The 24,167-nt window shown below is 49.1% G+C and overlaps 1 protein-coding gene across 5 annotated transcripts; it reads right to left on the bottom strand.

Annotated features, from left to right (window-relative positions):
• Nucleotides 1–1,360: 1,360 nt before the first annotated feature.
• CLK2 (CDC like kinase 2) lies at nt 1,361–23,736 on the bottom strand. 5 transcript variants are annotated; one of them, XM_083418569.1, is made up of 13 exons: nt 23,530–23,736; nt 18,082–18,245; nt 16,123–16,351; nt 13,000–13,093; nt 12,532–12,598; nt 10,158–10,274; nt 8,609–8,775; nt 7,008–7,102; nt 5,778–5,907; nt 5,167–5,249; nt 4,058–4,137; nt 3,818–3,908; nt 1,361–2,109 (listed from the first exon to the last, which is right to left on the bottom strand). In XM_083418569.1, exons 2-13 carry the CDS (start codon nt 18,243–18,245, stop codon nt 1,927–1,929), a joined length of 1,500 nt encoding a protein of 499 aa, XP_083274695.1. In that variant the 5' UTR covers nt 23,530–23,736; the 3' UTR covers nt 1,361–1,926. The 5 variants fall into 5 exon arrangements, with proteins under 5 accessions (XP_083274695.1, XP_083274697.1, XP_083274696.1 ...); XM_083418571.1 differs by lacking the exon at nt 23,530–23,736 and adding an exon at nt 23,183–23,347; XM_083418570.1 differs by lacking the exon at nt 23,530–23,736 and adding an exon at nt 23,183–23,337 and having other exon boundaries at nt 5,778–5,904.
• Between the last annotated feature and the right edge of the window lie 431 nt (nt 23,737–24,167).

A 24,167-nucleotide genomic window follows, 5' to 3' on the forward strand; every position in this document is an offset into this window, starting at 1 on the left:
AAAGCTGGAAGGATTCCAGCTCCCTGGACACATGCTTTAAAAAGAAGAACTCAAAACACACCGTGACGCCAACACCACGATCCGCCTCTGACCTAATTTGTGTCACCTGATAATCGCGCACAGATCAGAAGATTGGGTTTTTTTCCAGCATTAGTAGACCCACTGCAAGTAATAAACAAAACCATTTCAATGAGTCTACTTTGAGTAGGACTAACACTGGATAAACCCCGTAATTACCCATCGGTGCTTGCTTGTCTCCAGTTTACACAATGTATTTCTCAGCACAACATGACCAGGTGAGTAAAAAGACGCCCATTTTAGGGTAAAAAGTGCTGCTTTTGTTTCTCTGCAGCAGCCCCCCCCCAAATTGCGACACTCGCTTCCGTATCATGAAGATGCGACACTTCAGCCTGGCATTTGACAACTAAAGACATTTTGTTTTAATGAATTTATACTGCTCTGTTCCACTTCTGTTTACTCATTTTATAGTTGCTAAAACATTTTCCTCGCCATTTTTTGTAACGGTATATTATTGTAATTTTGAGGACCTTATAGGAAAAGTTGATGGTGGTAGGAAATCTTACGGAAACCTATTTAAAGACAAATCTCTGTATCATCATTAAATTTATTGCCCAATCCGCAGGTCCCAAGGCAGGGTCCAACAACTATTTAAAATTTTAAAAAGTTAAAACAGATTAGTCACAGGAACAAGGGTGCGAGCCCTGAAAACAGACATCTCAGGTGTCAAAGCCCAGGGCAAAGAGGTGCATCTTCAGTATTCACCAAAAATTTTCTACTGAAGGTATTAGGTGGACCTCTGTGGGAGGGAAGTCCACAACTGAGGGGCTGCCACCGAGAAGGCCCTGTCCTGGGCTGCCACCACCCAAGCTCGAGGGGTAGTGGAACTACTCAAATTAGACCCAGTGACCTGAATGGACATGCCTAGCGCTGGCCGGTTAATTTCCAATGGGTCTACTTTATGACTGACTTGGACGCAACCCTGCTCTCCACAAACTGGTGGTGTTGTGTGTCTTTTGAGGCAGTGCCTGGCCCGAGGATACGCAGCGAGAGCTTCATAGAATTGTAGAGTTGGAAGGGACCTCGAGAGTCATCTAGTCGAACCCCCTGGAATGCAGGAATCTCAACACAGATGAGTGAGGATTTGAAACCTGGTCTCCCAGGTGCTAGCCCACTGTTCCAACCACTATACCATCCGTTTTAACTTCACCAAACTTTAAATGATAGTTGGGGACCGTTAAGACATTCCACTTCCCATTGGACTCCTATTAACCATTGTCAGGATTGAAGTGGGCAAAAGAAATAGAGAGACAGGTACAACCAGCATTGCAAACAGCAGCCCTTATAGCATTAATTCATGTCATATTTTATTTCATTTTCCCACAAAGACTGTACAAAATCCATATAAAATCCTGGCATTGGAATGGGCTATGGTTTAGTATCCAAAAATAATTCCCCAAAGGGGATCCCACCAGCCTTATAACTTACACGGGGACGCTGAGAACACGCTGCGGAGGGGAGAGAGGGGGCTGGAATTATGTACAGCAGGAGCAGGGAAGGAGAAGAGGGCACCGATTCAGAGGGAGGGTCACATTATTTACAGGAATGGGGGCAGGTGGGAAATGCCACAAGATTTCCTGCATGTTTATATATATATATATATATATATTTATAGATATTTATATATATACACACACTATCTCACATATTAACAAGCTTTACATGATAACAAAAAAGGGAGCCTGCGGTGAATCAGGACGCGGTCTGTATTATCGTCGTCCCTGTTATTATTATTTTTAAAGCACCAAAATGCATGAGCGTAACCTGCACGAGCCTCCACAGGGGCCGAATGTGCGGGAAGGTATCGGGGGGCGGAGATGAGTCAGGGAGGAGGAGGAGCTACGCTGGTCACCGGCTGATGTCGCGGCTGGAGTCCCAGGCTTTGGGGCCAGGCTGCAGCTTCAGGGAGTCGAAGAAGGGGTGCTTCAGGGCCTCGGCCAGCGTCAGCCGCTTGGCCGGCTCGTATTCCAGCATGCCCTCGATGAGGTCGAAGAGCTGGTGGTGTTCTTCGGCCTCCGAGGCCAGGTACCTCTGTGGGGAGAAGGCGGCCGTCAGAACGCAAGGAAAGACCGGGAGGCAAACCTAGGGGGATGCTGTGTGCCGTTCTGGTAGCCTCACCACAAAAGGGATACAGTGGTACCTCGGGCTACATATGCTTCAGGTTACATACGCTTCAGGTTACAGACTCCACTAACCCAGAAATAGTGCTTCAGGTTAAGAACTTTGCTTCAGGATGAGAACAGAAATTGTGTCCGGCGGCGCAGCAGCAGCAAGAGGCCCCATTAGCTAAAGTGGTGCTTCAGGTTAAGAACAGTTTCAGGTTAAGTACGGACCTCCGGAATGTATTAAGCACTTAACCCGAGGTACCACTGTATTGTAGAGCTGGGACGCAGGTGGCGCTGTGGGTTAAACCACAGAGCCTAAGACTTGCTGATCAGAAGGTTGGCGATTCGAATCCCCGTGACGGGGTGAGCTCCCGTTGCTCGGTCCCTGCTCCTGCCAACCTAGCAGTTCGAAAGCACGTCAAAGTGCAAGTAGATAAATAGGTACTGCTCCAGCGGGAAGGTAAACGGTGTTTCCGTGCGCTGCTCTGGTTCGCCAGAAGCGGCTTAGTCATGCTGGCCACATGATCCGGAAGCTGTACGCCGGCTCCCTCGGCCAATAAAGCGAGATGAGCGCCGCAACACCAGAGTCAGCCACGACTGGACCTAATGGTCAGGGGTCCCTTTACCTTTACGTAGAGCTGGGAAAAGTTCCCCAAAGGGCAAGCGAAATGATCAAGGGGATGCAGCAACCCCCTCATGAGGAAAGGCGATTCTTAGGTTTAGAGCAGCGTTCGAAATTTGCCATGCGTATTTTGAACCTGGCTATCGACCACATGCGACCAAGTGAAGATGCCTGACGTCTCCACCATCTGGAGATGAATGCCGGGAGATCCTTGGATCGTTTTCACACACTAATACCCCACCCTGTAGAATTCTATCCATTATATTTTATCTGCACAATCAGAACAAATTTCAGGAACCAAGAAGTTGTACTGAAAAACGTGACCTTTGAGCCGCCTGGTCCCCAAATGGCAACTGAGGCATTCCGTTTTGGAGACTTGTATCCCTGGGTTTAAGAAGCCGTTTGGCACCTAGCTTATGTATCTTTTAACACTGGTTTATAGAGAAAAAGTGAGTAACAGGTGGCATGAGAGAGATGTATGGCCTGGAGAAAGTGGAGAGGGGAAAGACTCCCCCCGTCACTCAGAAACACTGTAACTTGGGGGCATCTAAGGAATACGAACATTGGAAGATTCAGGACAGATATAGCACGGGACTTCTTCACGCAGCGCGCAGCTGAATTATGCAACTTGCTCCCACAGGGGGCAGTGATGACCAACAGCTTGGATGGCTTTAAAAGCAGATTGGGCAAATTTGGGGAGGGTGAGGCTACCAACTGGCTATTCCGTGGCCAGAAGGGAGCTTGCTCTTGTGTTCAGGACCTGCTTGTGGGGTCCGCATTGGGGCATCTGGTCAGCCACTGTGAGGACAGGATGATGGACTAGATGGGCCATTGACCTGATACAGCAGGCTCTCCCTTATGACTCGGTATATGACCACTTCGTAGGTGAAAGCTGCTCTTTGCTCCTAGCCAGAGTTTCCGCTGGTGCCAGCCAACCCGCCTTGCCCAACCCTTCTCCCAGACCCTGTGACATCCCTCCAGATCTCCCTCTCCCATCACAAAGCAGCCTTACCCTCAGCGGCTTGCAGTTCTCTCGAACATAGCGCCCAGCAGAGGTGTTCTCGTCCCAGTCCAGGCGGCCGTGATAGAAGTATTTCTGCTTCCTGCAGTGAACGAGGAACGGCCAGGTGAGTACAAAAAGCCAGGTGAGTGGAGGGGTTAGGGAGCAGCCACCCACCCAACAACCCCAAAGGAAGGAAGCGTTTCAGATTTTCCCATCCCATCTCACACATGAGCACCAAAAAGGCCCCACCTGGTCTTCCTGGTCATCCTCGATGGAAGGGGACCCAGGATTCGCTCCATCATTGCCAGATGCTCTCTGTTATCATGGGTCTGAAAGAAAAAGAGCTTGGGATTGAAAATGGGGGTTTTTTTGGGGGGGGGGAAGGAGAATGAAACACCATGCTGGGAGCTTTAGCCCAGAGGCAGGTGGTGGGCAACGTGACTGGCTGTCTCCCTGCTGGAGACACATGCCAAAATAACATTTCGTTTTGAAGCTGGTGTCAAAGCTCTATCAAGGCTTCAGGGAATTACGATCCCTCCCTTGGTGGCAGTCAAAAGGCAGATAACCGAAAGAGTTCTTATCACGTAATTTATTCAGTACACTGGTACCTCTGGATGTGAACGGGATCCGTTCCGGAGCCCCGTTCGCATCCTGAAGAGAACGCACCCCGCTTCTGCACGTCGCGATTCGCCGCTTCTGCGCATGGCGTCATTTTGAGCGTCTGCGCATGTGCGAGGGGCGAAAACCAGAAGTAACGCGCTCCGTTACCTCCGGGTCGCCGTGTAGCGCAACCAGAAAACGCTCAACCTGAAGCAACTTTAACCCGAAGTATGACTGTATTCACAGAGAGAGACAAAGGAACGCTGTCTTTACAATAATGGTGTTGCTCCAAGTAAAGTCCCACCCCTTCAATCCCTCCTAATATACATCACCCCTGCGCCGGCTAGTCATTGCTTTCTGCCTCTGAGATTTCAGCTCTGCTGCTCACACAGCCTGTCTGGTTTTGGGAGAGGGAGGATCAGGAATGCTTTCAAGAGACACTGAGTCTGTTAAATGTCACTCCCCCAATGCTGCTCCTTCCTGCTGCTCCCCAATATATCCCAGCTTTCCCCCTCGTCAGCCTCTGAACCATACCTTTCGGCAAACCACTGTTCTAAATCTACACTGTCCCCCTCTTCCCAGGAAGCTGCAGAGAGAGGTGAGCGGCGGCAGCAGCGGCTCCCACCATTCCTCCTCAGTCCAGCCCCTGACAGTTGGTTGCCAGTGTTGTAGTGAGGTCTTTGCAGATGTACTGGGGACGGAGTTTTGAGAACCGATGCTACAGGCAATTTGTGCTGCAGACCTTGTGGGATGCTCACCTGGAACAAAGTGAAGCCCATGTAGTACTCGAAGATGATGCAGCCGATGCTCCAGACGTCACAGGGCTGGGTCCAACCGAGCTCTGTCGTACAGAGAAAGAATTTCAGCAGGTTGCCAAGCCCCACCGCTGCCCCACCTCTCCTCACCAGCCCAGTCTTGTGCAGATCTTCCTGCCCTGCCCACCTGCACAAACTCACTAAAAGGTAAAGGTACCCTTGCCCGTACGGGCCAGTCTTGACAGACTCTAGGGTTGTGCGCCCATCTCACTTAAGAGGCCGGGGGCCAGCGCTGTCCAGAGACACTTCCGGGTCACGTGGCCAGCGTGACATCGCTGCTCTGGCGAGCCAGAGCCGCACACGGAAACGCCGTTTACCTTCCCGCTAGTAAGCGGTCCCTATTTATCTACTTGCACCCGGGAGTGCTTTCGAACTGCTAGGTTGGCAGGCGCTGGGACCGAACAACGGGAGCGCACCCTGCCGCGGGGATTCGAACCACCGACCTTTCGATCGGCAAGCCCTAGGCGTTGAGGCTTTTACCCACAGCGCCACCCGCGTCCCGTGACACAAACTCACTAGCAACCCCCAAATCAAGTGAGCGCCAAGACACTGACCCAGGATGACTTCCGGGGCCCGGTAGTGCCGCGTGGAAACGATGGTGCTGTGGTGCTCGTGGTCGAAGGTGGCGCTGCCGAAATCGACCACCCGGACGGCCGTGTTCTTGACGCTCCGCTCGTCTCGCTTCTTGTGGGGAGGGGGAGACAAGGGAAGAAAAGAAGGGGAAGGGGCAGTTAATGCAGGGTGGAGGGGGGCGTCAAGCTCGGGGGCCATGTGCAGCCCCCCCCCAAGGCGTCTATATCTGGCTACACCCCACTTCCCCAGGCCACATCCCTCAGCAGCTCTGCTTCACCTCCCACCCTGGCTTCGGAGCATTTTTTGCTTGGCTGGAATATGCCCTGGGACTCCCATAATGCCTCTTGCTTGGATGAAAGATCAAGAAGGGGGGTTTGAATGTGGGTAGCACTGTTTCCCAAACTTGGGTCTCCAGCTGTTTTTGGACTACAACTCCCATCATCCCCAGCTAGCAGGACCAATGGTCAGGGATGATGGGAATTGTAGTCCTCTTTTAGGGAAGCTTTTAATGTTTTAATGTTTTAATGTTTTAATGTTTAGGGAAGCTTTTAATGTTTAACAGACTAAATTAAAATTAAAAATTAAAATACAGTAATTTTAATACTTTGTTGGAAGCCGCCCAGAGTGGCTGGGGAGACCCAGCCAGATGAGCGGGGTATAAAATAATGAGTTGTTGTTGTTGTTACTATTATTATTATTATTATTATCCAGAAACAGTTGGAGACTCAAGCTTGGGAAACACTGAAACTAGCCTACTGTACACTGGGGAAACTTGACGTTTCTTGCTCTGCCCACTTTTGCCTCTGGCCCCTGGAAGATTGCCCAAGAGGGAATGTGGCCCTCAGGCTGAAACAGGTTCACCGCGCCTTGATTGACGTCCCAGGCAAGGATGGGGAAAGGACGCAGCTTTACACGCAGACGATTCCTGGTTCATTCTCCGGCACCTCCAAGTAGGGTGGATAGAGACTCCCTGTCTGAAACCCTGCAGAGGTGCTGCCAGTCAGTGTAGACAATACTGAGCTAGACGGCCCAATGGTCTTGATTTGGTGCCTAGCAGCTTCCTATTTCCTGCCAAGCAGCCCTGCTCATCACTCTTTCTTCCCTGAAGCCAACGCTGCGCAGACTGCGAAATGCAAAGGGAGCTTCGTCCACCCCCGCTGCTAGCCTGTTTGTCGCAGTATGATACGGATTTATCCAACGCACAGACTCACCTTTTCCAGGTTGTAGGTCATCTCATAATCAGAGTTGACAAAGAGGATGTTTTCGGGCTTGAGGTCTGTATGCGTGAGCTTGTTTTCATGCAAAACTGGAGGGGGAGGGAGGAAATGAAAGCAGGTCAGATTTTGACACGAGAGGTGGATACAAGGCAGGATGTTAAAACTCGCAAACCTGCACTCGTTCATCCTGCACAGCTCTAAAAGTTCTCCACGTGAACCAGGCCACAGCTCAGCATCCCTCCCATCCTAGCCCTCTCCTCGGAAACCTTTTAAAGACAACATTTTCATCTTTCCAGGATCAACGCATCCACTTTTAGGGGACACTTCCCTCCTGGCTACAGCTAAACATAACCAAGCTGCTTTGAGAGACTGCTGGAGAGAAATGTCTCATCGAAGGGCTTTTCTGCCTGGGATTATTCTAACTGGAGATTTCAAAGTTTGAGCGTGGACATTTTTTGTGCAAAGCAAGCCCGGCCTTCCAGGGAGCTATGGCAGAGGTAAGTGAGGAACTGAAGACCAAATGTGGCCTCCGGTACCTCTCCACTGAGTCTCTCTGCGAGGCTCCTCGGACTACACCTCTCAGCAGCCCTGCTCTGTCTCCTCCTGAAGTGGACTTGTGTGGCTGGAACGTGTCCTGGAATTGCAACCATCCCTCTGGCTTGCCAGGATGGAGGACAGAGTGGGGCAGGGGTGTCTGCGAAGATGCAAAAACCTCTCGACTTTGTGCAGGTGGCTACCTTCCGGGTACGCAAAATGTAAGAACCTGTTTCAGGTTCCAGAGTCCAGGAAGGGAGAAGACGCCATTCTCCGGGTCTGTCCCTGCAGCTCCCCTATGAGGCAAGTTTGTACAGTGGTGCCCCGCAAGACGAATGCCTCGCAAGACGGAAAACCCGCTAGACGAAAGGGTTTTCTGTTTTGGAGGTGCTTCGCAGGACAAATTTCTCTATGGGCTTGCTTTGCAAGACGAAAATGTCTTGCGAGTTCCTGCGATTTTTTTTCGCTCCCCACCCACTTTTTCTAAGGCACTAAGCTGCTAATAGCCTTTTAGCAGCTAATCCGCTAATCCCTTAAGCCTTTAATAGCCGCTAATAGCCGCTAAACCGCTAATAGCGCTAATCTGCTAATGGGGTTGATTCGCAAGACAAAAAAACCGCTAGACAAAGAGACTCACGGAACGGATTCTTTTCATCTTGCGAGGCACCACTGTAGTTATACTACTGAATACCAGCTGCTGAAAAACGCAAGAGGGAACTGCATTTTTCTGCTTGGATCCTGCTTTCTAGGCATCTGGTGGCCACTGTGAGAACAGGATGCTGGACTAGACGGGCCACTGGACTGATCCTGCTGGGCTCTTGTGTACTTTTCTCCAGGCCATGCACTGTTTTACAAACTTCATGTCGCCTCTTGTTCAGCTTTTCTCTAAACTACAAGAAGCTGCAACTCGAGAGCTGCAGCCTTTTTTTTTTTCTTTTACGGAAACGGTCTAAACAAACAAATGCATTAAACCGTCCCGATCCAGCAGGCCTGCGTCTTCCTGCGGCCTCTTGTCCCCACTTGCCCTCCCAGCCCAGCCCGTGTCTGCTCTTGGCACTCACATTTGACAGCCAGGCACACTTGATAGGCCATGTGCCTTATCTGGTGGAGGGGGTAAGGCAGGTAATTGTTGTCCTTCAGGAAGTCAAAGGTGCTGAGTCCCAGAAGCTCGAAGGAAATGCACATGTGACCGTGATAGTCGAACCAATCGTACATCTGCACGCACAGGCTGGAGGACAGAGGAAGGCACAGGCAGTTGAAGACTCCTCCCTGCAGTTGTTTTATCAGGCTACAGGAGGAGGGGAGTGATGGGACTTGCAAATATTTATTGCCTAATCTTTTACTGGCCACTCGGCTAGCTATGGCTGAAACCTTGAGGGCCTCACACAAGGACTATACCACGACTCCGGGTACAAAAATGTCTGGTAATTGGCCACTCCTGAGAAAATAACTCATAAGTTATAAAACTGGGGAGGGGGGTTTGCAATATGGTGGCCATTTACTCCATATACGAATGAAACTGGTCTTGGAGATAAAACTCTCCACAAAGGCATATTTGCATGTATTGCTATCCTGAAGAGGACGGCTTGAACTATATTTCTTCCTTGGGAATTACTGGGACAGATAGCACAATTTTTGTGCTTTCTCCAGAACGTTACATGCCAGACGTTTAGATAACTTGTAGATATTTATAAGAATCGTTCATGTTAATGTGCAACCTGATACCTGTTACGGGGGGTGGGGGGGATGCCATGTGATATAATTGCTATTATATATAACAATCCAACAAAAGGTTATTCTTTTCAAAAACCCTCCCTCCTCAACTAGCTGCAGTCGTTTTATCAGGTTAAAGCAGGAGACGAAAGGGACGGCAAGGCCTCTCCATTGCCTCCACTGAGAAAATAATATTAATATTAATATTAATATTAATAATTATACCCCGCCCATCTCTGGGTGGCTTCCAACAGAATATTAAAATACAGTAGTCTGTTAAACGTTAAAAGCTTCCCCAAAGAGGACTGCCTTCAGATGTCTTCTAAAAGTCTGGTAGTTGTTTTTCTCTTTGACATCTGGTGGGAGGGCGTTCCACAGGGCGGGTGTCACTACCGAGAAGGCCCTCTGCCTGGTTCTCTGTAACTTGGCTGCGAGGGAACCTCCAGAAGGCCCTCGGCACTGGACCTCAGTGTCCGGGCAGAACGATGGGGGTGGAGACGCTCCTTCAGGTATACTGGACCAAGGCCGTTTAGGACTTTAAAGGTCAGCACCAACACTTTGAATTATGCTTGGAGAACAGTGATGCTCAGCTCCCCCCTTGGCTGTTGCAACAACTCTGCTTACTAGGTGGGCCATAGGTTGGCTGCTACTTCTCTCAGTCTAGCCTGCCTAACCCAATGGCCACCAGCTACCGCTGGTAAATACATTTCTACACTGCCCTTGAGTTCTTTTACAGATATATAAGTAATCTCCACTAGGTGGCACTGTAGGAGAAAGCCAGGAGTTCCTGGACCTGGTCTAGGAAGGCAAACCAGGGGGGGCCAGAGTTCCTCTCCTTGACCAGAGATTTTGCAGAGGGTGCACATACCTATTTCTAGATGTGTTAGAGCTACTCACTTCTTGTTCTCTGGATCCTTCTCGTTAATTTTCTCCAGCACGTTGATCTCCAGCCGAGCTGCCTCTTTGTACTTTTCCACATTCTTGATTATTTTTAGAGCCACCCGTGTATTGCCCCTTGGGAGGAATGCAAGAGAGGTATCTCAGAATGAAGGTATTTGGGTGGAAGAAGGCGGGGAGAGATGCTTGAAATGCTATTCATCATCTCAACTTCTGACTACAGGGAACCTGTGGATCCCTCCAGAAGGGATTAAGTCTCCAGTTCCCATCATGAGTGACAACGGTCATGGATGCTGGCTGCTGGTGATGATGGGAGTCCAAAAACACCAGGAGGGCTCCACAAATTCCCCCATCCCAGCTTTACACTTCTGTAAGTTCGCTTAAAATATGATCCCTGATTGGTTGGGACACACTTGGTCCAAGACTGGGGTCGGCAAGGTTTACCTTGCCTGGGCCGAATCAGTCCCGTGGAGCACCCTCCGTGGGCCGGATAGCAAGTGCGTGTGAACATGTGCGCCCGAGATTTCCAGCGCCTGCGTGAGTCTGCACATGCGCCCACGATTTCCGGCATCTGTGTGAGTCTGCACATGCGCAGACACGATTTCCTACATCTACAAGTGCGCAGATGCAATTTCTGATGCCGCGGAAGTGAGTCCCATTAACCAGCTCATGGGCCGGTTAAATGGCCTCCGCGGGCCGCTTCTGGGCCATGGGCCACAGGTTGTCAACGCCTGGTCTAAGACAGAGACAGGAGCCTGTGACCCTCTAGAGCAGCAGTTCTCAAGCTGTGGGTCCCCAGATGTTGTTGGACTACAACTCCCATCATCCCTGAGCTCTGGCCTTGCTAGCTAGGGCTGATGGGCGTTGTAGTTCAACATCTGAGGACCCACAGGTTGAGAAAGGCTGCTCTAGAGGTTGCTGGCCTACAACTCCCATCATCCCTGACCATTGGCCATGCTGGCTGTTGCAAGTTGTAGCCCAATAACATCTGGAAGGCTCCAGAGGTTCCACATCATTGCTCTAGGTGCAGGAGTACATCTTGGACTGGAGGGTTGCCTATGTCTACAGCAGGGGATGGGTACTTGTGGCCATGAAGATATTGCTGGACTCCAACTCGCATCATCCCTGATTGGCTATGCCGGCTGAGTTGGAGTCCACCAACATCTGGAGGGTTCCTCAGATTCTTGTCTACTTCCTTTACCCCCTCCTCTGCTGCATTTCTTGCATATATTTGGACTTACACATGCATTTGCTGGCAGAAATACTTTTTACCAATATGGGGAGAAGAGTATCTGCGCACCATTAGGTTATATATAAAAATCTCGGCACCAGCTGAGGTTAGCAGTCCATGCCATCTGATGAAGTGGGCTCTAGTCCACAAACAAGAGCAGCCCTGCTGAATCACAGCAAAGTCTATGTAGTCTCCAGCACCTGGCTTCACAAAAAAGCCAGGTCTGAGTTAAGACCATAGGAAGCTGTCTCACGCTAGTCCAGGGGTCAGCAACCTAAGGCCCATGAGCCAGAAGCGGCCCGCAGAGGTTGTTTGACCGGCCCCCAAGCAGCCCCTGAAGTGAGATGCCCACTCGCATGCTGTGCTAAACCGGCACAGTGAAGCGCGGGGGCTCATTTCCGCGGCGCCAAAAATTGTGTCTGTGCCTGCACAGACTCAGAAAAACACAGGCACATGGACCTACGCACAATCCGGCCCACGGAGTGATCTCCGCGGGACCAATCTGACGCAGGCAAGATAAACCTTCTGACCCCTGTACTAGTCAGACTATCAGAACATCTAGCTCATTACTATCTTCACTGACCGGCACGGGCTCTCTGGGGTTTCACGGAGGGGACATTTCCAGCCCTACCTAGAGATGCTTCAGATTGAACCTGGGTCTTCCTGTATGCAAATCGGATGCTCTACAACCGACCTATGGCCAACTGAGATACCGCTGTATCAAGCAAATATTACAGAGACACTCTAGGAGCCTGCCTTCTACTGAGTCAGACCATTGGGTCCCTCTAGTTCAGTACAGGGTACAGGCTATGCTGACTTTCCTGGATTTCAGAGCCTTTTCCCCAGCCCTACCTGGAGATGCTGGGGATTGAGCCTGGGACCTCCAGCATGTAAAGCAGCTGCTCTAGCAGTGAGCTAGGGCTCTTCTCCACAACCCTTGAGTCACCCCTGTTTCTAAGCTGGAGGATGCCCAGGTGCTTTTGCTGTTCCTCACAGAAAAGCAGTTCCAGCCCACCATGCAAGATTCAGCCCCCTAAGCCTTTAAGCAGAACACATTTGCTATGTTTGCTGCAAGTGGCCAGCACAGCTGCCGCTCAGACAAGAATCCCAAATGCTGCTTCCTTCTGCCACCGGCTCACTCACCTGCGGTGATCCACACACTGTACCACCCGGCCAAAAGTGCCCTCTCCGAGGGTGCTAATAATCTCGTCTGAGAAAGGAGAGAGAGACAGAGAAAGAGAGAAAGAGAATGTAAGAGAACAAGCAGTGTCTGGTCACAGGGCATAACACACCATCACAAAGGCTGCCTTTGCCAGCTCAAAGAGCCAAGACAGGGAGGCCCCTGCAAACTAATTCAATCCCTGACACTTTGGGTAACAATATGAAAAGATAACAGAGAAAGGAGTTGGGAAGGGAGACTCTTTAAAGAAAAGGAAACAGAAGAAGGGCTGGGCTTTTTTTTTTCCCTTAAAAAAAAAAACAACAACAACAATTAATACTGCGAAGAAAAATAAAAAAGGAACAGGGCGGGAAGGGGAAGCTAAGAGAGCAATTGCGCGACTGCAACGGGAGCTTAACTAGAGACTAGATTATGTTACGATTTGGCTGTACATCTTTCTTGAAGCCAGTCGCCGATGCGATAGACGAGGTGGCCTTCGTCGTCGTCTTCCACGCTCTTGGCTCTCCGGCCGCTTTGCTGACTCCGCTGCGGGGGGGTCCCCAAAAACGCAGGCACAGGCGGAGGAGGGGAGGGTTTTCGTGTTTTCATTCATTCATTCACCCGGCCAATTCGGGGCGTTTTCAAACCAGCGCAGGGGCAAGCCAGCCAGCCAAGCGTCACCCATGGAAATGGTAGGTAGGCCCGTTGGCAGATTTGAGGAAGGAAGGAGGGACGATTCCCAGGCCAATTCATACGGCGCAGAGGCGCATATATATATAAACGATAAGGGATATTGCAAGGGAAAAAAAAGTCAAGATAACACACACACTAGCTTAGGAAATCTCTCTTTTTAAAAAATAAAAAATAAAATGTATAATCAAAGAAGTAGTAGTAAAATATATAAATATATATATATACGGAGAAAGTCTTCCACAAAACAGACCCACCCTAGTCAGTACAAAAGGACAGGGCAGAGAGAAAAGTTGGGTCCTCGCATGATAGGGTATACATGCTGGAAGAGCACACAGAGCGTGGCTCACCAACCAGAAGCTCAGCAACCACAGGAAAGGGGTGGGGTTTGCTGGAAGCAGACCCCACCAGACGATCAGTGGCAAGGGGTGGAAATCCTCCATGGTCAACCTCATCCTTTCCCGCCTCCTAGACTTGCTTACCCCCACACCATGCCGAGAAGGGAAGGAACTGGACTTTGATGGCTGAGCACATGCTCTGTAGACTGAAGGCCCAGGGTTAAGTCCCTGGCAACCCCAGGCAGCTGGTGATGGGCAAGACCTTTCTCTGCCCGAGATCAAGGAGAAGCACTGACAGTCAGAATCTACTGGGCTAGATGGGCAAAAGGCCTGAACTGGTCTAAGAAAGATCCCCCATTTTCCCAGAAGCTATAACTTCAGGGCGCATTTTCCCCAGTTACCGAGAGGAGAGAAATTAGGTTGGAGCACACAGCTCCCCGTAAGGTGGAACTTTGGCTGAGTTGTATCCACTAAAAAGCTGGGTCAGTTAAGTACCTACACCATGTCCCAGAACATTTCCTGGTTCCAGGCTCCCAAAAGTCCAGAGGACTCATGAGTGGAAGAGCCTGACTGTTGTTTCTCTGCACCATTTGGCGCTCTGGCTATGCCTCCTTCTGAACAGCCTCTGCTTTGGGGGGGGAGCAGATAATTTTGCAGCATGCTTGCACAGTGTGTGATGGGGTGATTTCAATTCCTTCCGATACAGAGAGGCAAGACTCTTGTACGAGGCTGCCTGCTGCATCTCTGGACTAAGTCACTGCTCTGGCCTTCCAATCGAGAGGTATGACCAGGACAAGCAGACACACGACAGGAAACAAAGGAGTTGTTGGTTCATACTCTTACAGAACCTCAAAGTCAACCTTTTTTTAGGTGCAAGAAGGAATGGTGTCCTCAATTGTTGACATCCTCATTTGTTACTTCGGGGAAAGGTATGTGTGTCAGCTACCAGACGTTGGGGACACACCAATTCTGCAATAAAGCCCATGCCTGTCCTGGGAAGTGACGGAGAACCTATCAACCTCCAGAAGTTGCTGGGCAACAGCTCCCATAATCAATGGTCATGCTGTAGTCCAACAGTATCAGGAAAGCCACAGATTCCCCATGAGAACTGTTAAAAAGCTGGCAGGCACCCACTGTTCTGGGAGTATCCAAGAGGTCTACCTGTTTTCTTCCTATAACACAGAGCTTGCTCACTTTAAAAACCTCTTCAAACTCTATCAAGCGAGCTGGTCAGGGCAAAATGAACCAGCTGTTTCACTCAGTATTCAGTAGCTTCATATGGAGAGAATTCAACAGACTACATCCTTTGCAAGTGAAAAAGGTCCCCTGTTCAGTTGCTGGCATCTCCTTGTAAGGCTGGGAAAGGTCCTCTGCCCCAAATAAACTTTAGAGAGATACTGCCGGTCAGGCTATGTAAAGACTGGGCTAGATAGATGGAATACAAAGTTGGTTTTCTATTTCATACTCTCACAGGTTGCCAGTCTGGCATCCCTGTTGGGCTTACAACAGGGTGGGGAGAAAGACATATAGCTCAGGGGCACAGCATCTGTAGGTAGGACAGGGAGAGACCCCCTGTCTGAAATCCAGGAGAGCCTCTGCCAGTCAGTGTGGGGAATACTGAGCTAGATGGACCATGGTCCTGAAATTTATAGACTATGGAGCCAGCAGGGTGCCAGAGGCCTCTACTCCCTACATGCATGTGGAGGTGAAGACAGCCACCTGGGAGCAAACAAGCTGAGGAGGCCCACTGCAAGGGATAGCCTGAAATCATTTACACACACCCGTGGCGAGGCTGTCGTCACAAGAAGTCAAACTGTGAATCTTCTTTTTAGCACAAAATCACAGGCCTTGCCTGTGCGTCGAGAGAAGTCTGAAAACTCTCAGATCGGGACGCATTAGTCCACCCTCGACACTGGCTGGCCTGAGCCCTCTGAGAGCACCTCAGGTGACCTTAAAAGGGGATGCAGGCAAATTCATGAGGTGGGGAAAGGACATCAATGGCTGGTTGTCATGATGGCTATGAGCTACCTCTGAGATCGGGGCAGCCTGCCCCCTAGAGAACAGTAGCCAGGGAGAGGACTATACCATCATGCTCCGATTGATGGCATCACAGGAGGACCAACTTGGCCACTGGGGGGAAGGGACTCTTCTTACGTCCCTAATGCAGCGGCATTTGCAGTCCATCGTAAGAGCACAATCAGAGCCCTGCCAGATCAGGCTAATGGTCCATCCAGTCCAGCCCCCTGAGCCTGAGCAAAACAGCGCTCTCCCTCTTGTGAATGGTATTTGGAAGCAATACTGCCTTCAACTGTGGAGGCAGAGCATAGCCATTATAGCTAGGAACCATCCTTACCAAGAGACAAGGGCGGGAGCAATCTAGGACTCTCAACAGAGCAGGACAGGCCTCCAAGCAGTATGGACGTTTCTGGAAGGGAAGGGGGCTGGGGACTAACACCAGGGCCTCGAAAGCATCCACTGCGCAGTTGTGCTTCTCCCAGAAGAACTCTGGCTGCCTTTGGAGGCTCGGAGGCCGCAACAACTACTCACCGATGAGGAGCGGCTGAAGGAGCGGCTGCGGCGGCGTCTCCGCCGTCGCTTCCGGCGGCTGCTTTTGCAACTGCGGTAGCTGCCGTCCCGGGAACGCTGATACTCGTAGGAGTGGTGGTAGTCAGGCTCGTAGTAGGCGTCGCCCCGCTCGCGGCTGTACCCGTCTCGCCGATAGCCATCGCAGTAGCGCCGGTCGTAGGCGCGCCGGTCGGAGGAGTGGTCATCGTAGCTGGGAGAAGGGCAGAGGGGGGGAAACATGGCAAAGTTCAGCCGGCGTCCAGGAGCAGAGGCAAAGGGCATTGGGTAAGGCTGGTTCACAGTGCCGCCTGGGCCAGGCTTGCCCCCCCCCCCCGGCCTGCAGCTTCTGCCTGTTGCCTGCCCAGCCCCCCGGACCCAAGTGCTGTGACATGTAAGAGCTGTGGCATGCAAAGTTGTTGCATCTCAGTGACAAGCGACACCCCTCGCATTTAATCAACAGTTGTCCCCAGCCCCTGTTTGCAACTGTCCTTTGTGCTGTGCACGTATCTGTTCTCAGCCACTGTTCTCACTCGTCTCAGCCACTCATTGTGCACCAAACAGTGTCAGAGGAAGCAAGAACACAAGAAGAGCCCTGCTGGATCAGGCCAGTGGCCTCTCTAGTCCAGCTTCCTGTTCTCACTGGGGTCAATTAGATGCCCCATTGAGAAGCCTGCTAGCAGGACCTCAGGGCAGCAGCAACTCAATCCATGTGTGGTTCCCAGTTCCTGGTATCAAGGGGCCTGCTGCCTCTGACAGTAGAGGTAGCGCATAGCCATTGTGCCATTAGCCATTGATAGCCTCATCGTCTAGGAATTGTTCTAATCCTCTTTTAAAACCATCCAAGCTGGTGGCCAGCCTGGCCCTTGTGGAAGCGAGTTACATAGTTTAACAGTGCACTGTGTGAAGAAGTACTTTCCTTTATGTATGCTGCATCATACACAACTACCCCTCTGGAATTCCATATATATATATATATATATATATATATATATATATATATATACACACACACACCCACACCCACACACCATAGCTGTCAACGTTTCCCTTTTCTAAAGGGAATTTCCTTATTCCGAATAGGATTCCTCGCAAGAAAAGGGAAAAGTTGACAGCTGTGCATATACACAAACAGACAAAAAAGTCCTCATCAGGGAGCTTACCATGTTTCTTTCCCCCCAGGTGTACATCTCAAAAACGTGGAAGAATGGGCATTGCGAACACACACACGCACCATATAGACCGAAGCTTCAGGGACCTTCAGCCTTCCCTGAACTGATGCCTTCCAGACTCCAACTCCCTTCAGCCCCAGCAGGCACAGCCAATGGTCAGGGATGATGGGAGCTGGAGTCTAACGTCACCTAGAACAGCGGATCCCAATCTTTTTGGCATGGCGACCTGCAAGTCCAAAGCATCTTGGAATGGTGACCAACCAATTTATTGCCACAATTGACAACACAGCATCGTAAGTTGCCAACGAAATAAAAAAGGCCACTTAAAGGATTACAAGCAATAAAGATTTGGGATTTGCTTATAAAACTTGCAACAACATAATGGGAGGCTTGTTTCTAGGACCAAGGTGAAACTTTCAAGCTCCCTTGCTATTTTTACTATAGGGTGCTATAGTTAAAATTACAGTAATGAAATGTTGCTTTTTATACGTTGTTATATTTGCTATTGTTTTGATTTTGAAATGCGTATGTTCCCGTTTTCTTTGTTTTAAGCCACTTGAAGCATGATTATTTTGGTGCATAAAAGCAGCATATAAATACAATTACGAATGACTTTGCATAGGCTTCGCAACCCACTTTGTTTGAATCTAGAGGGCTGATCTAGAGGCTGGGGAAGGTTAGGCCGTTCAACCTACAGCCACTCTTTTCTAGGGTCCTGTTTCAGGTGCCACAGCCAGCACTGGCTCTTGGTACCTTCTGCTCACGTGCTCACCTGCGGGAACGGACATGATAGCTGTCTTCCCTGCGGTGGCGCCGCTCGCTGCTGCTCGACCGCGAGCGACTCCGCCTCCTCTTGTGCTTGCGGCTTCTGTAACGCTCGTGGAAGCTGCCCCGGCTGCTGCGTTCTGAAGAGCGGAACCTTCTGGAATGAGGCATCTGCAAGGAAAAGAGGGAAGGGTTAAATGGGGCTACCTAAACTGGCCACCCAGGTGAGCAGCAATTAAAACGTTAATGGGGGGGGGGAAGGAGCCTGTTTTGAGTTGCAAAAAAATGAAACAAAGGGTTTTCCCCAGCAGTCAACAGAATAGTGTTTTGACACGAACTAATCTATACAAAGTTTTCATTACTTTAAAAAGCCCTGCCATTATGCTGTTACATCCAATCAAGAGCCATTTACAAGAGCTATTTAAAAGACCATACAGAGTTTCCAAATTGCTCTTAAAATAGCTCTTCCTATCCCCCAGGGATGGAGGAGCCTGTATCTTTCCAGATCTTGGAGGGCTACAGTTCCCTCCATTCCTGACCAGTGCCTCAGAGCATGCACCTGCCCACGCCTTTGCTTTGAATTCACAGCAATTGTAATCTGGGGAGGAAATTCCAACTGCCACACTGGGACTTACACCTAAATAAAAGATGTCATGGAATGCACCATTGTAGGAGGGGAGCTTTCGTTACTGCTCTTGTTAAAACAGCTGAGAATCAGAAATCCTTGCCAATCTATCACAAATTACACCCCACGCCCCAGTCTTTCTGCCCACCTCTACGCCATGAGATCCTTGTGTTCATTGATACACAGGAAGCTGTGCAAGTTTCTCTTCCATGACCTTGCCTAATTCTCTTTTAAACTTGAAGCCATCCAAGGAGGCGGCCCTCAGTACCTGCTCAGGTGGGAGCACATTCCAGAGTTTAAGCATGCCAAGAAGAGCTTGAGATTCATAAGTCTATGCAACCCACCACCTTTCCACACACTCAAAGCAGCATGCGAAAGAGATAAAAACTACAATGAAAATCGTTTTAGAAACCCTGCAGGAAAAGAAAAGAAAAACGGCACCAACAACAAACAAACTCAAAGCTGAGCTGGAGACAAAACACAAGGACACACAAAAAAAATGCAGCTCCATTTTCAGTTCAGACTAATAATTTACAAAGCAAACTTTAAAAACAACAACAAGGAACTGTAAAAGGAGTAGAATAAGACAGCTAGGACACACATAGGCAGCAGGATTCCTTACAGACTTAAAAAAACACCCAGTAGGATAAAAATAATTCAATATACAAATAGTGTCCAGAATTATTTATCTACATCCATTTTTTACTCTGTATCTAAATCAGTTTCTTAGGCCACATCCACACCACACCTTTTATTTTTACAGCACCTAGAACACATTTATTAGGCGCCTTGCCAACAAATGATGACATATAAAAATATTATTTACATTCGTTAGTCACTTTCCTCACAAAAGTGATCTAAAGCGACCTTCATTAAAACAAATTGGGTAAAAGCCTTAAAACCACATCTTGAAAAGATGGGTCTCACAGACAGTGGCGGAGCCTCGCCCCCATGCTCCTCTTCCTCCGCCAGTGCTCACAGATCCTGCCCCACTCAAAGAGGCCAGAAATGCCTGAAACCCTTCAAATTAAGGGCCAAAAGCGCAGGTGAAGAGGAGAGTCTTTGCCAGCAACTAGAAATAAAGATTGTGCCAGGGGAGCCTTCCAGGGAAGAGCATTCCACAAGCAGGGGCCACCTCTGAAAAGGCAATGCTCTCTTGTCAGCCTCTGGACCACCCATGGGGGGGGGGGAGGGACACACTGTTAACAAAGCTGCTGTTAATTTATCATTAATATTAATGAAACTAATTTTTAAAAAAGAACCCGTCCCTTGAAAATCTGTCCTTCCTATCCACCATCAGTGACGCTGCTGCATATATTATGAATTACAGGATTGAATAATATAAGCATCATTATTAAACAACAACAACACTTGCACTGAAAAACTGCTCTCGTCACCCACCTCAGATACAATAATGGTGTTGAAAATACTGCAAATACACTATTAACAATGCTACAGTTGTTAAGTCATTACTACTATTACTACTACTGATATACTACTAATAAATAATGCTAGCAGGAGCCAGCCTCTTACCCTGCTGTCAGTGTAACACATTTCACACACAATTGTGCTGCATCTATTACAGACACATTACTCAACAATGTCATTACTCTTCATATTCAATGACAAAATCATGGTAATGAAAAGAAAGTCAGCCTCCTCCCCTGAAAAGCTACAGTAGTCACCCTACAATGCTGGTGTTGGGTATATAAAGGGCATGATGTTAATAATAACTTTAGTAATTTTATTATTTATAAAAAAGGTAAAGGTACCCCTGCCCGTACGGGGCAGTCTTGCCAGACCCTATCTAGGGTTGTGCGCTCATCTCACTCTAGAGGCGGGGAGCCAGCGCTGTCTGAAGACACTTCCGGGTCACGTGGCCAGCGTGACAAGCTGCATCTGGCGAGCCAGCGCAGCACATGGAACGCCGTTTACCTTCCCGCTGGTAAGCGGTCCCTATTTATCTACTTGCACCCGGGGGTGCTTTCGAACTGCTAGGTTGGCAGGCGCTGGGACCGAACAACGGGAGCTCACCCCGCCGCGGGGATTCAAACCTCCGACCATGCGATCAGCAAGTCCTAGGCGCTGAGGTTTTACCCACAGCGCCACCCGCGTCCCACTTTTATTATTTATACCCCCGCCCAAATCTGGCTGGGTTTCCCCAGCCACTCTGGGCAGCTTCCAGCAAAATATAAAAATATAATAAAACATCAAGCATTAAAAACTTCCTGATACAGGGCTGCTTTCAAATGCCTTTATCTCATTGACATCTGATGGGAGGGTGTTCCACAGGAATAATAAGAATTTTATTATGCTTTTGTCTGGGGTACTCAAGGGTACGCTGTACTGGCACCTTTCCCCCCAAAATGTTAAAAGCGTGGCACTTACGCATGGCGAGTACCAGAACCCTTCCCCCCTAAAAAATAAAAGCACTGCTGTTAGCCATGTTAGTGTGCCAGTGTGGCACATAATAGTTCAAGTGGTGAGCTAGAACTCTGGGAGACCTGGCTCCAATTCCCCGCTCAGCTGTGAGTGATCCTGGGCTAGCTGCTGTCTCTTAGTCTAACCTACCTCACAGGGTTCTTGTGAAGATAAAAATGGGGGGGGGGATGCATGCCACCTTCAGCTCCTAGGAGGTATGGTGGGATATACATGTAATAAAGAAATAACAGTGGCATTGCCATTATTATTGCAATGAAAAACCATCCCAAAGGAGCTGCTCTTGTCACCCATCTCCCCTAGAGTGATGGAATTTTATCAAACCAAGTCCTACTCAGAGTAAACCCACAGAGGTCAACAGATTTTAAGTTGACCTCTCTCTCTCTCTCTCTGAATGTATATGAAAACCACCCTCGGTAACAAGCAACTAATAAATAAAACATCTGATTTTATGATAAATTTGCTTGTTGTCCTGTTTTCGGTGGATTGTCATTTATAAGCACCACATAGAAATGCAAATAATTAAGTGGTATACAAAGTTTCAAATATTATTTTTATTATTGGTATTACCTGTCTTTCACCTGCATGTCCCAGGACAGAGTTACAACAATTTAAAATAATTTGCATGTTTCTCACAGGAACCTGAAAATCTGATTGCTCACTGTTAAGAACAGGATGCTGGACTAGACAGGCCCTTTCTTAGGCTCTTCTGTTTAAAATTCAGTATTTAAAATAGTCCAAAGTGGGTGGGTCCTAACAGACACAGCTCCCGATTCCAGCAGGTCTACACAACTTCACTGTACTTTTTTCAGCACCTGCTAAAAACATTTTCTTGCTTAGACAAGCATATCCAGATACGCAGAATGCTGACATGCATTTTAATCTGGTTCTGGTTTTTTGTTTTAAATAGCTGAGGTTTCTTTACTGATAATTTCACCGCTTTACTCTTTTTGTAAACCCTTTTGAGGTTTATTTGGTTTTTACAATCAAGCTGCAGATAATAAATTATATGAAACAAATAACACCCCGAAGTTGGGCTCTTAGCCCAACACAATCCACACATCCTGGTGTTGCCTGCATTAGGACTGTGCTGCAAACAATGCCTAAGTGTGGTTGTGGTTGCTGTTAATCACCACCCCTACAACAATGGGTGATGGTGTACTGCTAGGGAAGGTGATTAATGGTGGCGGAGAGAGAGAGAGCACAAGCCAGCAATAACACCTTCAGCTCCTCGAAGAAAAGCTGGAATACAAATGCGATAAACGACAAGAGCAAAGAGAGAGCCAAGTGAAGAGCTGCCCCTCCTCACCCACTACAACTACAACAGCAGGACAATTTCACGGAATAACAGACTTGCAGAGTTGGAAGGGACCACGAGGGTCATCTAGACCCCCTCCCCCACAACCTGCTGCCCATCCGACCCTGGCATTAAGAGCCTAATGCTCTACCAACTGAGCTATTCCCTGGTTTCCCCCAGCCACTCCGAGGGGTGCCTGTGTTTACAATCGAGCGGCCTATACAGGAAAATAAATAAGGCTGCCAGTAGGGCTCTCAGAGGCCCACATTGCTGGGGTCGCCTGGTTGTTCCCAAGGCCTAAGCGTGGTTGTGGGGGCGACTGTTCACGACCCCCCCATTATTGTGATGTAATTAACTGAAGGGTAATTAATGAGAGGTGACTAATAAGAATAATACTAATAGTAATACTAATGTAATAACTGTTCACGAAATAACTGTACATAATAATATAATAACTGTTCACGACCCCCATTACTGTGATGTAATTAACTGAAAGGTAATTAATGAGAGGTGATTAATAATAATAATACTAATAGTAATAATAATAATAAAAGGCAACCGAGGGAAGAGCTGCCCCAGGTCACCCCACCTCCCACAGCACCCCCTGGGCCTGGTCTGCCCCTCATGAGCCCCACCCCGTCCTGCCCCATAGATGCCCCCCACCCCCACAGCGGGGGGAGGGGCGGAGGGCGAACTCCCCTCGCCCCCCCCCGTCCAGAACAGCCCCCCCCCCGCTCCTTCCCGCACCCTCTTGGCCGCCAGCCCGGTGCGCTTGTCCCACAAGAAGTCCGTCTTGGCGGCGGCGGCGGCGGCGGCTCCTCGTCTCCCCACTTCCCCGAACTGAGGGACGAAGCCAGCTGCTCCGAGAGAACGGGCGAGTGGCGGCGCGCATGCGTCGCCGTCGCCGTTGCGCTCGCGATCGACGCGCGCCCAGCATACGCACATACGCACGCCACGTACGGCACGTATGGGGGAGGGAGGGAGGGAAGGCGGCGTAAGAACGCGCCGCGTGCTGGCGTCGCCGGACGTGCGGTGGGTTGGGCGAGGCGTAATGGAGCCGCAGAGATAGGAATGAGGTAGAGGCGCGCGCCCACCTGGAAAGGAGGGTAATGTTGTTTGCCTTGCGAGTTGCGGGACTACAACTCCCGTCATGCCCTCCTCGACCTTTTGGGCGTTGCTGGCTGCTGGGGTTGCTGGGAGTTGCAGTTCAGCAACGGCTGGAAGGCCAGGCAGGTTCCTCCAGCCCTGCTTTTTTAAAAAAAAAAATTATTGGTTTTCACATTATAAACAAACAAACACATCCTATGTCTGCATTTTTTATTATTATTATTATTATTATTATTATTATTATTATTATTATTTATTATTATTATTACAGTGGTACCTCAGGTTACATACGCTTCAGGTTACAGACTCTGCTAACCCAGAAATAGTGCTTCAGGTTAAGAACTTTGCTTCAGGATGAGAATAGAAATTCAGGTTAAGAACAGTTTCAGGTTAAGAACGGACCTCCGGAACGAATTAAGTACTTAACCCCAGGTACCACTGTATTATTAAATTCATAGCTGGCCCTTCAGCAGGTTCCCTGTACAAAAAAAAAATGCAATAAAATTAATTGTTGAAATACTACAGTAGAAAAGAGCAGCAAAGAAATTGTCAGACTCAACAAGATTGAAAACAAACACCAAGCACCATAATAGCGACATGTAGTGGATTAAAGTGGAAAGGTCTT

The sequence above is a fragment of the Podarcis tiliguerta genome, assembly GCF_965153285.1.
Source record: "Podarcis tiliguerta genome assembly, chromosome: 16".
NCBI classification, from domain to species: Eukaryota; Metazoa; Chordata; class Lepidosauria; order Squamata; family Lacertidae; genus Podarcis; species Podarcis tiliguerta.